Here is a 17,000-nt window from a genome sequence, read left to right on the forward strand (position 1 = left end):
AAACAGAGTTGTTTCTTTTTAATTATATTTAAACAAGTATAATTAAACTGATTTTTAGACTTTTGTATTTTATAATTTTGTTTTAGCGTTACTTTAAAGTTATTAAACACTAAACAACTTGTTTAAGTTTTTATTGTTATGAAAACAAAAAAACTACCAAAAAAAGATAAAAATTACTTTCTAAATTTACTTAATTTAAGGCGTCGTTAAATTTTAAAAACTATTTGATTAAGACGGGATTAAATCGCATTCACATGATAAATAAAATACTGTTTCAATAGACTTATCACAGTTTCTATTTTTAAACTCATTAGTTAAGATATCTCATTCAGTTTAATTGAACCGTGCACATTACAAAAATTCATTTGTTGATGAAGTTGTTTCGTTAAATAATTAGCCAAAAAAATCTGAAATTTGTTTTGTAGGTTTTAAGTATTCTACTATCAAAACGTTTTGTATTATTTTCAAGAAAAGCCCACAAGTATGTTAAAAAAACATGTATGAGCTACCAACCTTTTTCAGATAAAGCTAAGTAAACATTTTTATTAATACTGTTCGGATTATTGCTTAGCATATCGTTGTTTGTACTTAACATAAACTTGAGAACAAAGAAGTTTATCAAATACTTCTACTTGAAAGAAGTGGAATACAATAGATCTAAGTGTTTTTGATAGTAGTTTTTTAATTTTGAAAGTAATATTTGAAGAACAGCAAGTAGTTTTACTTTACTTTTTGTACGCATTTAACGACTGTTTATAGACTGTTTTCCTATTTATTGCTTATTTTTTAACACGTAGTGACAATGTTTGGACTAACTAAAAAGTTATTTCTTAAGAAATAAAATTATAAATTATAACTTTTTAAAATCAAGTTTATTTTGTAGTTATTTTAATTTGATTTTGAAAATAAAAAATTTTTAGATCTAGTATGGATTTTAGTTGTTAATAATATCAATTCCAATTTGAAAAAGTTAAATAAAAAACAAAAAAATATGTACATAATTTGAATTTGAATATAATGAATTTCGAGCCAGGTTTGAAGAATTTTGACAAGAGATGCTTGTTTCAAAGATTTGCTGCTTTGGAATGTATAATTGGAGATTGGTGACTTTGTAATTGTTCTATATTTTGGCTGTAAAAGTTTTAGTTTTTCAGTTTGTGCCTTGTATGGGTTTTATGTTTGTTTTAACACTGTAATTTGTTTTTTTTCTTTTTATTTTAGTGTCTTTCAGTTTAAGTGGCTTAGGTTTTAATGCCTAGGTCCTTCGTTTGACAATAAACATCTATAATAACTATATAAATAATGATTATATTTTATTAACATTATCTAATAATAATCAACACCTGACTTACATAATGATCTAAACAATTTTTATATTTGTTAAAAGAATGCGTTTTAAATTTTCAATGTAAAGTGTGTGAACATAACTGCAAAAAAGTAAATTTTATTGTTGTAAACTTTTTCATTTCAGCTGTTAACAAAAGAGGCACTTTTGCAAAAATCATGTCGCAGAAAATAGCTATTGAGTTGCTAAAAAGTTGCGGTCAACTGCTTGAGTTTATTATTAATTTTTTTAAACTTCAAACTTAAACATCATTGTCTTACTCCTTTTGTTTAAAAAGTTCGTGCAAAATTTTGCGATTCACGACGACAAAGACTATTTGCATCAACTGTTCTCTGTGTGTCAAAATAAAAAAATATTATTTATACCTAATGAGACAGTATACTTATGTATTTTTACTTTATAACTTAAGCTTTTTTTAAATTTATAAAACTAGACACTATGTCTGACAGAGTCAAAGTTTCTATATTCTGGTGTAAGTTTTTATTTCATGTAAAACTGAGGATATAATTTGTTTTGGGTAACAACGTTTAGTATATTATAAGCTGAGATAATTGAACTTTTTTAACTAAATAAGACGGAAAGACATTTTTAAGCTCTTAAAAAATACTATTTTAAATATTTCTATTTTTACTTTCTAATTAAACAGAAGATTATAAATTATAATCTCTTACTATATACCTGTAAAATATTAACTTGTTTATTTCAATTCGAAAAGTGAAGGTAATAGCTGTATAAATAAAATAATCTTTGAGTTTAGAAAAACATGTCTGTTTGCGGTAAGCAATAAGCTGTTTTGTCAAAAAAAATCTTTCATGATAATATAAAGCATTTAGAAAAATGAGAATTAAGTCAATTTGTTTCAATTCACATCTTTGTAACTCTATACGCGTGCACAAATTGTCGTCTTATGCGAATAGAATCGCTCTTACCCATAACGGTGCTGAAACTTGAGATCAAAATCAAAATAAACAAAACAATTCAGTTGCGTTTCCGCCCCTTTCTAATTATTGCGTAATAAACCATCCGATTTTGTTGTTTCCGTACTTTTCAAGTAATATTTATTCAATCACTAAAAATTGAAAGAAAAAAAACTTGATTGTATTAAGTTAAGTACTTTAGTACACTTTATACTTTTAATTTTTATACAAGCGTTTTTAGCTATTCATAATTATTCAATTGTTGTATTGTAAATATTTTTAACAAGTTTTTTTTGTTCTAACTTTTAAATTAGTGTTTGTTATTAGCAATATATTTTACGACTGAAACAAAGTTTTAAATATAAAAACACAGTTACTTGAATTGCAAACTGGTAATAAAAAATGTATTATTAATAAAACAAAAAAAAATCACTGATATTAAGATTTGTAAGTATTACCTCATTGTAACAATAACCAATTAAAAATTTTTTTTAACAGCGCTGCTTATCTATAGAACGCCGAAAAAGTTTTATTTGGAAGATTTTCAATCTAATTTGAAATGAAGCATAACTGAATATTTAAAAGCTGACAATTCGCTTTAATTGTTTAAACCTTCAGGCCGGACCACCTACAAACTTATATTTTACCTCTGTTACATTGTGTACTTTCCCTTTGTTTAATATCTTAATCTTTGTTTAAATACTACCTTATTATTAGATACTAAAAATTTTTATAATAATGAAAGATACTATAAGTTGAATCCTTTTTTATATTGCAACTTTTTTAACGTTATTTTATTTTGTAAACATATTGTAAAGGTAGAATAAATGATTTCATACTATTATCTTTTTAAATATATTATAACTTTAAGGCTGACAACCTTTTTATTTTGTTTATAGAAGCTTTATATAAACTAATTGTAAGCTCGTCTGATACAAATAAAACAGATATACGTTTTTTAGTTAATTTAAATTTTTTTTTATCTAAACGAAATATGTTTTGGTAATTCATACATAAGGATATCAAAGTTTTAAAGTGTAATGTTTTATAATTACAATCCCCAAACAACTTGAGTTCTTATTAAGAAAACTCAACAGTTTTTGAAATTTTATACATTTACAATAACCGTACAAATCATTTATAATAACATTTAGAACTAAAGTTAGTACATAAAAGGTATGTGATTATATATTCTTCAAAGAAAATTGTATTAAAAGTTTAAAAAATTTTCTATAAGTTTTGCAAAAACTAAATAAATAGTTAAAATATCTGTTTACAAGTTGTGAAACACAGGTACGAATTTTCAACGAGAGAAGTAATATAAATATGAGAGAAAAATTAAGAGAACAAATATAATATGAGAGAGAAACGTTTTGAGAAAAAAATGATTTCAGCAAAAGGAAAGGCGTAAACTTATTTATTTTTAGAAGCCCGACGAGAAGCATTGGTAATGTTTTGCTATCAAAAGTAAATTACATTTTTTTTACAGTTTTTTGTTTATTTCGAAGCTGAAAATTGTTTAGTTGCAGATACAATAACAACTTATATAAAAAAGTTTTAGCTTGTGAAAAGAATACCAGATGGTACGCGTCGGGTAATTGTAGAATGTAAACTACCATCAGTTTCAATGTATTTTATATTTTATCTTTCAATCTGAGCTGCTTTTACAAAATTAATAAAAAATGTATTACAATTAATCAGCTATTTCTGGTTAACTTACTATACCAACATTCCCAGCAAAAGGCCTGGATGATACTTCTTTTTATCTAATATACTTTTATTGATTTAATTTGATATATTTAAGTAGATTTTATTTAGTAAACTACCTAAATTATAAAAAAAATGCAGCTAGTTTAACTGAATATCAAAATATATGAACTTTTCAAACCAACTGATGCATACTCCCACTTCCTCCGTCTTCAATCTTCAATCCACCCAACAGATGATCTCAAATCAGGGAGAACCCCCAAACCATCACCGCCACCCGGCGTTGCTACGGACAACAGTTTCCAACTTGGCGGACAAGTATCCGCGCGCACCCAAGTGCGCCAGGTGCCGCAACCACGGGGTGGTTTCCCCTCTGAAGGGCCACAAGAGGTACTGCAAGTGGAAGGACTGCATGTGCGCAAAGTGCACCTTGATTGCAGAAAGGCAGAGGGTCATGGCGGCGCAGGTTTGAAAATTAGAACTAAATAACTTGTTCGATAAGTTAAGTAATTTAGATAGTTTAATGGTCTAATGATTTTGAAAATTAAATATTAATTTCATAATTCAATTTAATCAGTTTTGACAACTTTTTTATTTTTGATTTTTATGCAAACGTTTTTGTTTTTCATACAGTTGCTTTAGTTGTTTTACTGCATTTGAGCACTTTGTGCTAAAAATACTTCAACTGCTAGTTATTTGTTTTAATTTGAGCTCTTCAAACACAGGTAGCCCTCAGAAGGCAGCAGGCGCAAGAGGAAAACGAAGCAAGAGAGCTGCAGCTGATGTACAACGTCAACAAGACCCCTTTCAACCCTCCGTTACCCGAAGTTGCCACTAGCAACGGGTACCTGAACTACCACAGCTCTACCAGCAGCTCGCCCACCGGAAGCTTGCTAGTGACGTCATCGGTGAAGTCACCAGCGTCAAGCCAGGAGGAGAAAGCTCCCACGGAAAAGGAGGAAAATGTCGACGAGTTTGAAGCGAAGCCGTCGATTGCTTCGATGTCCGGCAGCGAATCAGGTTAGTTAGAAAATGATAAATAAAAACATACTTTTTATGTAACTATTAAGTTATTGTTCAAAATATTTCTTTAGATTAAACGTATTTCTTAAAAATTAGTAATACAGGTTTTTTTTTATTACATTAAACTTTATATACTTTAGTGTTAATTTTGATTTATTTGCATTGAAGCTTGTTTAACTTGGTTTTAAAAACTTAATAAGGAAACAAAACAAGTAGTTCCATTATTGACGAAAGCTCAAAATCTCCGTCTCAAAGTTCAGATATTTGCAACAATGAAGCTCAAAAAGCTGCGGACTTTGATGTTAACTTGTCAGAAAAGCACAGGGATGTACAAATAAGGTACAAACGTTTTAATACTTTTTATTTACAAGCTTTGCTTATATTGGATTTAAACATTCAAACAAGAATATTTTAATATTAGTTTTTGGAATTTTATTTTATTGGCAGTTCAAATTTTTGGCACTTTAAATCAATTTTTTCTATTTTTTAAATTACTTTATTTATTTTTAAGCGAGCAACAAGACTTCGCAATTCTTTACAAGCTTTTTGCTGAAAGCGACAAGAATTATCTCGCCAAAGTTTATCAGGAACACAATTGCAATGTGATGGACACTATTAAGCAGGTAAAATTTTAAAATTTTTCACAAAGAATCCTTTATGTACTTAAAACTCTTTATTGTATTATTAGTTTGTTTCAAAATTTATTGAAGCATAACAAATTTTAATACGTTTTTGTAGATGTTGGAATTTTTATTAATCCATTATGGCTTTGAAGTATTTTATTTCTGATACTTTTAAAAGGTTACCAAATCATATAAAACTCTATTTTTCTATTTTTTGTAGATGTTAAATCAAAAGAACACGGAGAACTATGGGGTGCCACCGAATTTCAATCACCCGCAAAACTTAAAAAGAAAACTGTCACCTGACAGTGAGATGGAAATTAGCAAAAAAGTTCAGAAACAATCATCTCATGCAAAAGCTATGCAAAGTTAGTTAAACTATCTTTCAAAAGATAGATCATTCTTATAAACTTTTACTTGTTTTATCAAACTAACTACTAATTGTTACGCATACCATTTTATTTTATTTTATCTAAATAAATCTAATTAAGCTTACTCAAGAAAACAAACTGAATTTATTTTGAAATAACGTTTTGGTCAACTTTAATGAATTTTTGTTAGTTTTACATATTCCATCAGATTATCCAACTCATCCCTACTACAACATGCCGATTCAGGGTAATCCCCTTTCAACCAGCCAATTTTTCTGCCAATCAAACTTCAATCAGAACTACGCGCTGATGGCCCAGCAGCAAATAGCCGCCATGCACGCCGCCATTCAGGGGAACTCCCATCAAATCAGCAGGGGTGTCCCCAACAACTTTGGCGCCACAAGGTTCCACCACATGAGGGCATCGAGTTTCAACAGAGGGAACTTCCCTTTTAACAACTCTCACTTCATGACCGCCGCCTATAACCAAATCCAGCGGCCCCATCAGCAGCAAAAATTCGCGGGATCCGAGGGTCCGCAAAAGTTCAGTCCTAGCAACGGCGGAAAGTTGCCAGGCAACAAGGGGATTTCCGTAGACGAGCTGATGAAGCAGGTGAAGAAGCAGATTCAGAAACAGGAAAAAACCGAAACTGATATTAAGAAAAAAATATAATTAACTATTTTTATATTTTACTAAAGTAGATTTAACTTTTCATTCATTTTGAAATGCAAAACCAAATTTTTTTTTTAATTTTATTTATGTACAGTATCTAACAAAGTTTCCCGAACTTCAATAGCCGTCCACAGTAGCTAAAAACAAAGATGTAGACAATGAGTGCTTTTTTATTTAAATAAATTCTTATAAATATATTTCAATAATGCTCATTTTAAACAACAACAAAAAACCTAATAACAGTTACTTGAAAAACATTTTTCCAATTAATTTTAAGTGTATACCTATTTTGGAATGTTTTAGGTACTCATCAAAGGTTTATCTACGCATTTATCTGTGCACAGGAAAAGAATTTCTACGAACGATATATGCTCTTTTTGGGAAACATTAATATATAATATAACAGAAAAAAAAATATTAGAAATGTGCAATTAGCACTTTATCGTGTATAACAATTACATAGTTTCTATTACAAACAGAGAGATAGAAATTTAAATGCATTGATATTTCTTTTAATAGTACTGAAATTTGTTTTGATAGGTGCATTCTATTTATTTTATACAGCTGTTTTGTTTTAATAACGTTCGAAAATAACCAAATTGGTCCTTTTAAATAAAACGACTTTTAATAAAATAAACTATAATTAAAAAATTAAACACTTATTTAAATTTTTCTTACACTTTAGAAGTCTACAGCCATTTCATAAACAAAGTTGTCTGTCTTTTGTCATACTTATAACAGTCTTAGACAGAGTTAAAAAATACTTGAACTTATTCAATGTGAGCCTAAATTTATAATAGTTAAAAAACAGTAAAAGCTGCTTTGAAATTAACAAAAAAAGTGAAGTTAACTTGCTAAAAGAGTTAATTGAGTATTATTGTTTTAAACTGCCATGTCAGTTATTTTCGCTGAGTAAAATTTTATTGATTAGTTTGATTTAAAATTTCAATTATTTTATTTTATTTCTAGTCGCTTTTTTTTCTCATGCGCTTTATGCGTTTCGCCATTTTGCTTGACTACATTGTAAGCAGCATTTTTACTGATACTGATTTTTAATTTTTTTGTCGAAAAAATGATATTTTGAGTTAAATTTTTAATAAAAAGGACTAAAAGTTTTAAGTTGTTTGGTACTGTAACAATAAGAAGTTTACTTTAATATTTTATTATTTTAGTAGTTCTGATATTTGACATATCTTTTGTGTTTCTTTTTTTTAATGTTAAATGTAGCCAGTTTTTTAATTAGCAAATAAGTTTCTATGTTCGATATACATGTTTTATCAATAATAAAAATATCAATTAAGTGAATGTTTTGTATATAAATTACAATGAAATTACTTCTTTCACTTGTGACGTGTTTCGTTGTGCCACCAATTAATTTGTCACCATTTTAACAATATCTGCCACATGCTCAACAAAAGTGCAAAATTGCGATCGCCGAAATCCGCTGAATTCTTCGCCGGCCACCTGACTACGCGTTTGTGACGTCATAATAACTGCACGCGGCTTGTGTCACATGCAGTACAGTGATTTGGATTAAAAACCACACTTTGATTTAAAATGGATAACCTTAATTTTCATATTTTGCAATTGCAACCTGTTGATTTGATATCTGAAATGGTTTCATACTAAAATATTCGGGTTTGGTTGAAATATTGAAAATATTAATACTTGCTCTCAAAAAAACTTTAAAGCTACTTTCGTTTGATGTCAAGATAACGAAACAGCTTTGTGCACGATGATGCGGTAAGACTACATTTTATTTCTATTAATTGTGTCATCCAAGCACCACTTTAGTAATTTTCTTCTGCCCAAGTTTTGCTTCGAACATCTTCAAAAAAAAATCGAACAATGATCTCTACAAAACTGCCTTTTGAAACAAGCTTTGAAGTTCTTTAATATGAAACGTTATTAGCGGTTCAATTTTTTATCGGCCATTGTTGTTACCCGTGACCATTTAATAACTTTCACTTAAGGAATTTACACAGCTGCTCCCTAACAACGCTGCATAGCAACCATAAAACCGTTCTTAAAAGTTAAACAGCGAATAGAAATATTTGAATCAGCTAAGAAGTGTTTCTAAGTGCTTATGTGTTGAGCTTATAATATATTTTCGAGATTTTTTGAAAGATTGTATCGAGACTAAGCATTATTTTGCACAACAAAAGTTGCTTTCAAAAAAATGAGTAATACTATAAAAATCGACTTGAATATTTTTAAAGTTTGTGAACATTAAAAGTCAAGAAAATGCAGTTTTGATTTAAAATGTGGTATAAATTTCAAAGTTAGAACAAACCGATGAGTTATTAGATTTTCAGCACAAATTTCACATAACAAATTATAGTACATACATACATACCAGGGGCGTATCGTGGGGAGGGACACTGGCGCATGCGTGCCACCCAAAAAAAAAGGAAGTAAAAAAAAAATGTAATATCTTTATCTTTTTTTTCTGCTTAACTTGCCTTTTTTCAACTATTTTAATCTAGTATTCAAAAAGTTAAACGAAATTTTAAATACCAATTAGTGACAAGTTAGGAAAATTACCCAGTATATTGATTCGGTGCGCAAACGAAAGTACGCACCGAAGTTGATGAAAAGCTCAATAAGGAAAAATTTTATAAATTGATTAACTTCATAAGAATTTAGACTCAAAAAGCACGCACTTAATGTAATGCACCGCTGTAGTATAACCTTATTGCAGATTTTTCTACAAAAATTTTACAAAAATACGTCACGCTTAAAAAAAAATTAAACAATTTTACAAGTTTTTTTTATGCTACAATAAATGTTAAGACTATTGCTAGTTTTTACTTTTGAAAAAATGCAAGAAAAAGCGTGTCGGCCTATGAGAAATAAACTTTGTTTGCGATTTTTATTTTAAACAAATACAATCAGATAAATCAAATTTTAAAAGTATAAATTTAACTATTTTATAAAGTTGTAATAAATTGTAATAACAGTTATAAAGTTGGTCTATTTTAACTTCTGTGTAACTTTATTTAAATTATGTGTAATGAGGTGTTGTTATCACTGTTGTATTGTATATTAAAGAGACTGATATTTTTTTCGTAAATAAAACAGATACTTTTGTTTTATTAAATATTTCATTTTCAAAGATACAAAGTTTACTGTAAGTAGTAAAAACAACTTTCATTTAGTAAGTTTACATTTGTGCAAGTATAAGTAAATCTAATGAAATTTATACTTTGTTTTAATTGTTTAATTTTGTAATATATAAGTATTTTTTAAAACAGTTACTTCGAAATTATTTTACTTAATGAATTTATTTCAATTGTATTACTTATAAAAAGATCTTTTTACAGCCAATTACAAAAGTTTTAATTTAGGGGATTTTTTGAGAAAAAAAATTGCGCATCCCCTGACCAAAATACCACGCTACGCCACTGATACATACTACTGTTTTCTGGAGTTGTAATTAAATCTTCTAATTTGAAAAGCTAAAATCTTTTACAAAAATCTAAGAAATAAACTTAAAAATATTGCAAAAACATGAATTTGATGAATTTTTAGTCTTTAAATAAGAAAGTTTGTTAATATACTTGGCCAACTAAAATGAGCGAAGAAGGTCTTATTTATTCTAAAGTTTTCTTAAAACACGAGAATTAAACTTTGTGTACACAAGTTTATTTTATACAAACTGAATTAAACCATCAGCAAAACATTGTTCGTTTCAGTTAGCTTGAAAAGCAACTTTAATTAGCGCCTTTTTCACCAAAAGAAAAAACTAGACACGTGTTTAATCAAAACAACGACATTAAGCTTGACTTCAATTATTCTGCTTGTTTCTTCTTAGTAAAAGTTTTTCAGCGGAAAGGAAACGAAAGTTAGACTTTCTGTTTGCTTACATGCATGTTTTAGACGCAAAAGTAAAACAACAGTTGTTTTAGAAGTCGATAAAAACGAACGCTTTCGAATATTTTATAGATTGTTCGCATTGCACTTTAATTTAAAATTTCTTCGGAAAAGTTGTTTTGTAAAAAATCGCAAATTGGTTATTTTCGGTGTCAATCCGTTCAAACTTATGTTTGATGTAACAACGAAATTTTTGTTGTTTCTGTTGAGTGAAAACTGAAAAGTTATTTAATACAATTTAAAGTATGCACATAAACTTAAAATTTACAAAATGTTACTTTAAGTTGTAAGTTATTTTGGAGCTGGCTTTTGATGCAAGTCAACCAAATTTTCAAATTGATATTTTAATTTAATTTATTTAAATAATTATATTTTATAGTATTAGGCTGAAGGACAGCTTACTTAATAACTATATAATTTTACTTTTTTACACTTATTAAATTAATATTTATCTAAAACTGAGTAAGACTACTTAATTAGACGACTCTGATTTTTTAATGTTATTATACATATTATTAAACCTGAAAGAATCTATAATATAAATATAAGTATACTAAACTATATAAGATTACTATATAAGAATATAGTAACTTTACAAAAAATTTCTACATTAAACTGAAATAATGTTATTTACAAACTACTTGTAAGAAATGGTTTTTACTTACGTAGATTTTATCATATTTTTAACTTGCTTAAATCATTCAGTAGGTTGAAAATGAATCATTGATAAGCTTCCTTGTCTTATAAGTCAAAACGAAAAAAAATATTTTGGCTAAATTCAAAACTACCTTTGAGCTTTCCAGTTTTTTTATATTGACTTCAGAGTTTTTGATAATTTATTAAGTATATTGTATTAAAAGTAGATATACTAAACTAATACTTTATTTTGTGAACCAAGTTAAACATTTTTTAGCAAAACCTTTGTTTTTTTTTTTCTATAAAGCAACTCTTATTCATTTTGGCTGGTAATGCTAAGCGGATTTTTATTTTTCAAATTACAAAATTTGCATGTTATTTTATAAAAAAAATATTTTTAAACTAAAGCACCTTAAGCGAAGTTAATAAATTTCTTAAGGAATTAGTGTCTTGAAATGAGTTAAAAGCTGTTTTTAAAAATAAATTTTTCACGATTTCAAGTGTTTAAATGTTTTTTGTATAACTCATTTTGAATTTGTTATCTTTATTTTTAGCACTTAAGGAAGTAGTTTTAAAAAGTGGTGATAGATATAATACTTATTTAACTTGAAAGCTAATTGTGTTACAATTATTTAAATATTTTAGATTTATTTTTCTATATAACTTTGCTTTATATTTCGATTTTAACTTCAATTGAAACAAAAAACTGTTCTAAAAAATATACTCGTGATTGTTGCAAGTGGTAGATACCAAGTTTTATTAGCTCATTTTACGTAAATTTTCATATATAAGTTTTGCTTTAAAGTGGACATTGTACATTTATAACTTTTTTTTTACTACTGTTTTATGATGAAATTATAAACTTATGAAACTAACATAAGAAAAAAAAATTAGAAATATACTTCAATTTGTTTAGCAGATAAATCTTTAAAACTATGTATTGCTAACAACAGTTTAAGTTAAACAAACCTAAATTATAAAAAATTACTTTTGATAGTTTGTTGACAAAAGCAACAGCTTAAAGTTGCGGTTATTTAAAGTACACAAGAATATAAAAAAATATTTAGGTTTTAAACTAAAAACTTTGCTTGGTTTTAAAGTAGTAAACAAGTTTGATTGTAATCAAAGTTATATTAAAGTGCTTATTCATGATTAGTATAATTACAATTAAGTTTAAAAATATGTTTGATTTTTTTTATAAAAAACTACAAAAACCAAGACCAAAAATAGTACAAATAAACGATAATTTTTCTTTTATTTTTCAGTTTTTTCTATAGACTTTTCGTTTATATCCTTTAATGCTTTGTTATTTTGATACAAAGAAAAAAATTTCAGGTTATTTACAAAAAAATATGAAAAAAAAAACCATCATAATAATTGTAATAACTGTGTTCACATGATTACATATAAAATGTATGAAAGTGGGTTTCCATAAAGATTGAATAAAAATGTTAAAGTATTTAATTGTTTGCTTAAAGTTTAGCTTTATTTTTATCAAACATTTTTTCCATTATAACAACACAATTGTACCTAAAAGTACATCTATTTTTAAACCTAAATAAATCTATTATTCAAAAAAACGTCAAACCTAAAAAAAGGTTATTTACACAAATATCATTACATTGGCGACGACAAGTTTATCCTAAAAGATCAAGTAAAAAAAGTAATAAATGTACTTAAATCAACCATTTGGGTGGGTCCCATTAGTTTAATCCTAAATTAAACAAAATTTGTCCTTTCTATGTTCCTGTGGGTCCTATGTAAGTTGTGTTGAAGACTTTTATAATTGATAAAAAAGCTTAAGAACGACGATTTAAAACATATAAATGTGTTTTTAGTTTTTCCTGTAAGTAATTACAAGCTAAAATTTATTTTGATGTAATAATACTTTAAAATATCTAGAGGTCTTGTTTTTTAAGTAAAAGTCGATACGATTGTTTCTTAAACTGTTTAAAGTTTTAATAGTGTTATTAGATTTTGAAACATTTTAGTTTTTAAGCCTTTTAAATCAACTTAACTGCTTTTACAAAAAAAATAAGCAAATTTTGTTTAAAATTATATAATATTAATAATAATAAAAATTAAGTTTTTAAATGTAAATATAATGTACTATATATTAGATTAAAAACTATTACAGTTAAACTAACTTAACACATAGTATTTAGATAGTATGGAGTATTTAATTAGTACAGATTTATATTAAATAATAATAGCTAAATCTGAAAAGCTCTGCTTTAAGCATAATTTTTGTTTGGTTATTAACATTTTTAATAAATTTTTCCTTCATTTTAATAATTCTTACGTTTTAGTTAAAAAATAAAAAAATATTTTTACTCAAATACTTTTTTTAAATTGTAAATTTAAATAACTTTTTGTGATAAACGTCCTGAAATAACCAATCATAATTTGTTTCTCTTGTCAAAAAAAATTTTTAACAAATTTATACAGAGCTTTTAAACGTTTCAATTCTGAACCCCGCACATGACCTCACAATCGAACTACATTAAATAAAAATATCAGACATCACGAATCTCCATGATGACTGTTGCCATGAGAGAATGTTGCTATGAGGAATGCGTTTTGGGAATAGATGACCCGTGAAGGGGCATCTTCCTGCTGATGATTGGTTGATAGCCAAACAAAAAAGTCTTATCTATTGTGCGACTTCTTGGGTGGTCAACTTGTTGCAATTTTCACCGCCTGATTCACGTAACAAATATTATTTGAGAAGCGGAAGAGATCGGTTCGTGTTACTGTGCACCTGTTTTGTGTGTTTCCACAGGAAAAGCGGGTTTTATTTACAAAATTTAACCCCCTTGTGTCCATTAAGCAAAAAAGTTTTACGTAAAAGAAACAGGTGCGTTCGGTTCAAGAACTGACATTATTTATAAGCTCTCATAAAGTTAAAAAGTTAGTTTACTGTATGACTGTAGTTTAAAATATTTTTTTTAATGTTTTAACAAAGAAAACAAATATTAAGTTTCAAAAGTTTATAAAAAAAGCGCTATAAATAAGCCGTATTACAAAAAAAACTTTAAATGTGGTTGTAAATTTTATAAAACTTATATTAAAACAAATAAAAAATATAGTTTGAATATCTAATGAAAATAAATTATTTGTCATAGTGAAAGTTGTTATACACAAACAATATAAAATTATTTTCGTAAACTTATCACTCGTAAAAAAGTAATGTCGAAGCGATTTGAATGACGAATATTTAGTTCATGTACACCGCGTAAATAAAGCTGGATTATAAATTTAAACATAAATCACGTAGTGCACACTTATTAAATCAAAACTTGTCAGTGTTTTCTACTCTGTTTAAATAAATAAGTCCTTATTTGTCTTTTGGTTTAAATAGTTTTGCTATTAAAAAAAAAAATACATACCTTTACAAATTATAACCCCTCTTTTCAATTAAGCTATTTATTTTAAAGTAGACGTGTTCGGTTAAAGTTACTCCCATTGTTTGTAAATTTTTTTTAAATTAAAGAGTTATTTAGAAGGTTGGTCTGCCTTGTATGACTGAAGTTTTACAAAAAAAATATAGGGAACTTTTAAACTATTGAAACAAATACTAAGTTTAAAAAGTTTGAAAAAACGACCGCTTTAAATAATCATTACATAAAAATGTTGTTAGATTATGAATAAAAATTTTACTTTGAGTAATATTAAAAAAAGTTAATTAATAAAAGGTTTTGAAAATAAAACATGTACAAGTGTTTCAGCTAAACATACCAAACATAAGACAATAATGCTAGAGCGATTTGTATATTAAAGTTAATGCTATCTACGTAAGTAAACATAAAATAGGATTATAAATTTCAGCATAAATCACGTACAGCACACTTATTAAATCAAAACTTGTTAGTGTTTTTTTTACTTATTTTAAATTTTCATTTGTTTTTGCTAAGATTTTACCTAATTTTTTTTAAAAAGTTTTGGTTATAATTTAGGCTGCATATAAAAAAGAAGTTTCTAAAAATAATTTATAAATGTGTGCACATAATTTTTTTAAATAAACTTTATAAGAAAATTAGCTAAAAATTGCTTTTGAAGATAAACTTGATATCACTTGATAAACTTTCATAAAATTCAAATTTTTAAGGTATCTAATCTTGTGTTGTACAACACTACATTTATTACATAACAAAAATATTAAACGACAATGAAAATATTGAACTTGCAAATATATTTTGCTATCCTTCAGTACGTTTTGTAGTTTACTAAGTAATATAAAAAGCAAATTTTAATAAAATTAAGACACATGCATTAAACAGGCATAGTTTTAAAACAAAAATAAACTATGTTACGAATTTCAATCAGCTTTTGTTATTCTACTTCAGGGGTCGGCAAACTGCGGCCGGCGGGCCAATTGCGGCCCGCGAAGGGTAAATCTGCGGCCCGCGAGCACGTTATTTTTTTGAATGGAATGTGGCCCGCGAAAGAAAATTTTTTGGCCCGCGAGCATGTAAAAGTGGCCCGCTGAGCAAAAATATAATTCAAATAAAAATTTTTTCGGTAATTCGATTTAATTTGTTTAGTTTGGTCTTAAGTCTCTGTATAACATTTAAAAATAATTAGAAGAAGTTACTAGTTTAATTTAAAAATGTGAAAAAGACAGATTAGCATTCTAACAATATATTTTTCTGAGTTTCATAATAACTTCTATTTTACAACAGCAAGTAATTTCTGAAAAAAGAGTGCTTTTATTTAATAAAATAGTTATATTATACCTTTTTATCAAATAAACTAAATGCAAATGTTTTCCATTTTGTACAAAAGTAATGCACAGTAATTAACTAAAGTGTCATTTCTTTATAGCTTAGATATTCTTTCCAATATTTTTTATACCTAAGTTTCTTTTATATATTTTTTATTTGTAAATGTTATCTTTTAGTGTAAAAACATTTAAAATAACATAGTAATGAAAAAAAGGTTTATTTAAGTTTTGTTTTGACACATTTTAATTTTTTAGAAGTTTTCTTTGCACTTGAACTAATTCATATGCACACCAACTTAAAAAAATGCTCATATTTTAAACAACTTTTTATAAAATACTATAGTTAGTTTAAGTGTAGTTTATGCATAATTTTCGAAGTTTGTTTTTTCTACATGTAGAATCAAAATTTGTACAGACACAATTAAAACAATATATATGACATAAACTAATATAGTTTTTGTTAGGTATACATTTTCATTTTTCAAACATTGATTTTGTCAAACTAAGTTGACTTTTATGCTTTGCATATCAATACACACATTTGCTGTTTTTTGGAGCTACCTATCTAATATAAACTAGACTTAGGGATAGTTTATAAACATTTACACACACTCAGACTATCACTTTTTGAAGACTTTTAATCTCAGGCCAACTAAGTCATTTTATAAGTTTTTGGCTAGAATTGTTTTTTGTATACAAAAATATCAGGAATGTTTTTGTTAATTCAGGCTGGCTCTTTTGATTAAAAGAGTGGCAAATTAAACTTATGATGTAAGTTTTGCCCAACCCAAAGTGTTAGTTTCAGTTATAATATATGTTATAATATATCAAATTCAAGCTTTGAACATGAAAATTTATGCTTAAAAATTTTTGAAAAAAACTTGAATTTGAGAATTTTTGAAAAAGCCTTGAGTTTCAAACATTTTTTTATGTAAAGTAGTGAAATTTCGATTTGACACAAAAAATTTAGCAAATAAACATTTCTTTATTAAAAGATATACTAAAGTAGCTTAACAGTTTTTTTTAATACTGATATACTTTATAAGACACTTTATAAACTTTAATTAAACTTTATACTAAAAATAAATGAAGGAATTGTACTTCTAAAAA

General features: G+C 26.8%; 1 protein-coding gene across 1 annotated transcript; it reads left to right on the top strand.

Annotated features, from left to right (window-relative positions):
• Positions 1-4,122: 4,122 nt before the first annotated feature.
• On the top strand, positions 4,123-6,928 carry LOC145836154 (uncharacterized). The gene is made up of 6 exons (XM_082943966.1): positions 4,123-4,435; positions 4,695-4,989; positions 5,193-5,331; positions 5,504-5,615; positions 5,836-5,983; positions 6,195-6,928. The coding sequence occupies exons 1-6, from the start codon at positions 4,136-4,138 to the stop codon at positions 6,656-6,658; spliced, it is 1,458 nt and encodes a 485-aa protein (XP_082800092.1). The 5' UTR covers positions 4,123-4,135; the 3' UTR covers positions 6,659-6,928.
• The last annotated feature ends 10,072 nt before the right edge of the window (positions 6,929-17,000 follow it).

The sequence above is a fragment of the Thalia democratica genome, chromosome 5 (genome assembly GCF_965202585.1).
Source record: "Thalia democratica chromosome 5, ktThaDemo2.hap1.1, whole genome shotgun sequence".
NCBI classification, from domain to species: Eukaryota; Metazoa; Chordata; class Thaliacea; order Salpida; family Salpidae; genus Thalia; species Thalia democratica.

Excerpts from the sequence above, each read along its gene's own strand:
- LOC145836154 (XM_082943966.1), top strand. The coding sequence starts at position 4,136 with ATGAACTTTTCAAACCAACTGATGCATACTCCCACTTCCTCCGTCTTC. Across the intron at positions 4,436-4,694 it reads AGAGGGTCATGGCGGCGCAG|GTAGCCCTCAGAAGGCAGCA; the intron begins GTTTGAAAATTA and ends CTTCAAACACAG. Across the intron at positions 4,990-5,192 it reads GATGTCCGGCAGCGAATCAG|GAAACAAAACAAGTAGTTCC; the intron begins GTTAGTTAGAAA and ends AAACTTAATAAG.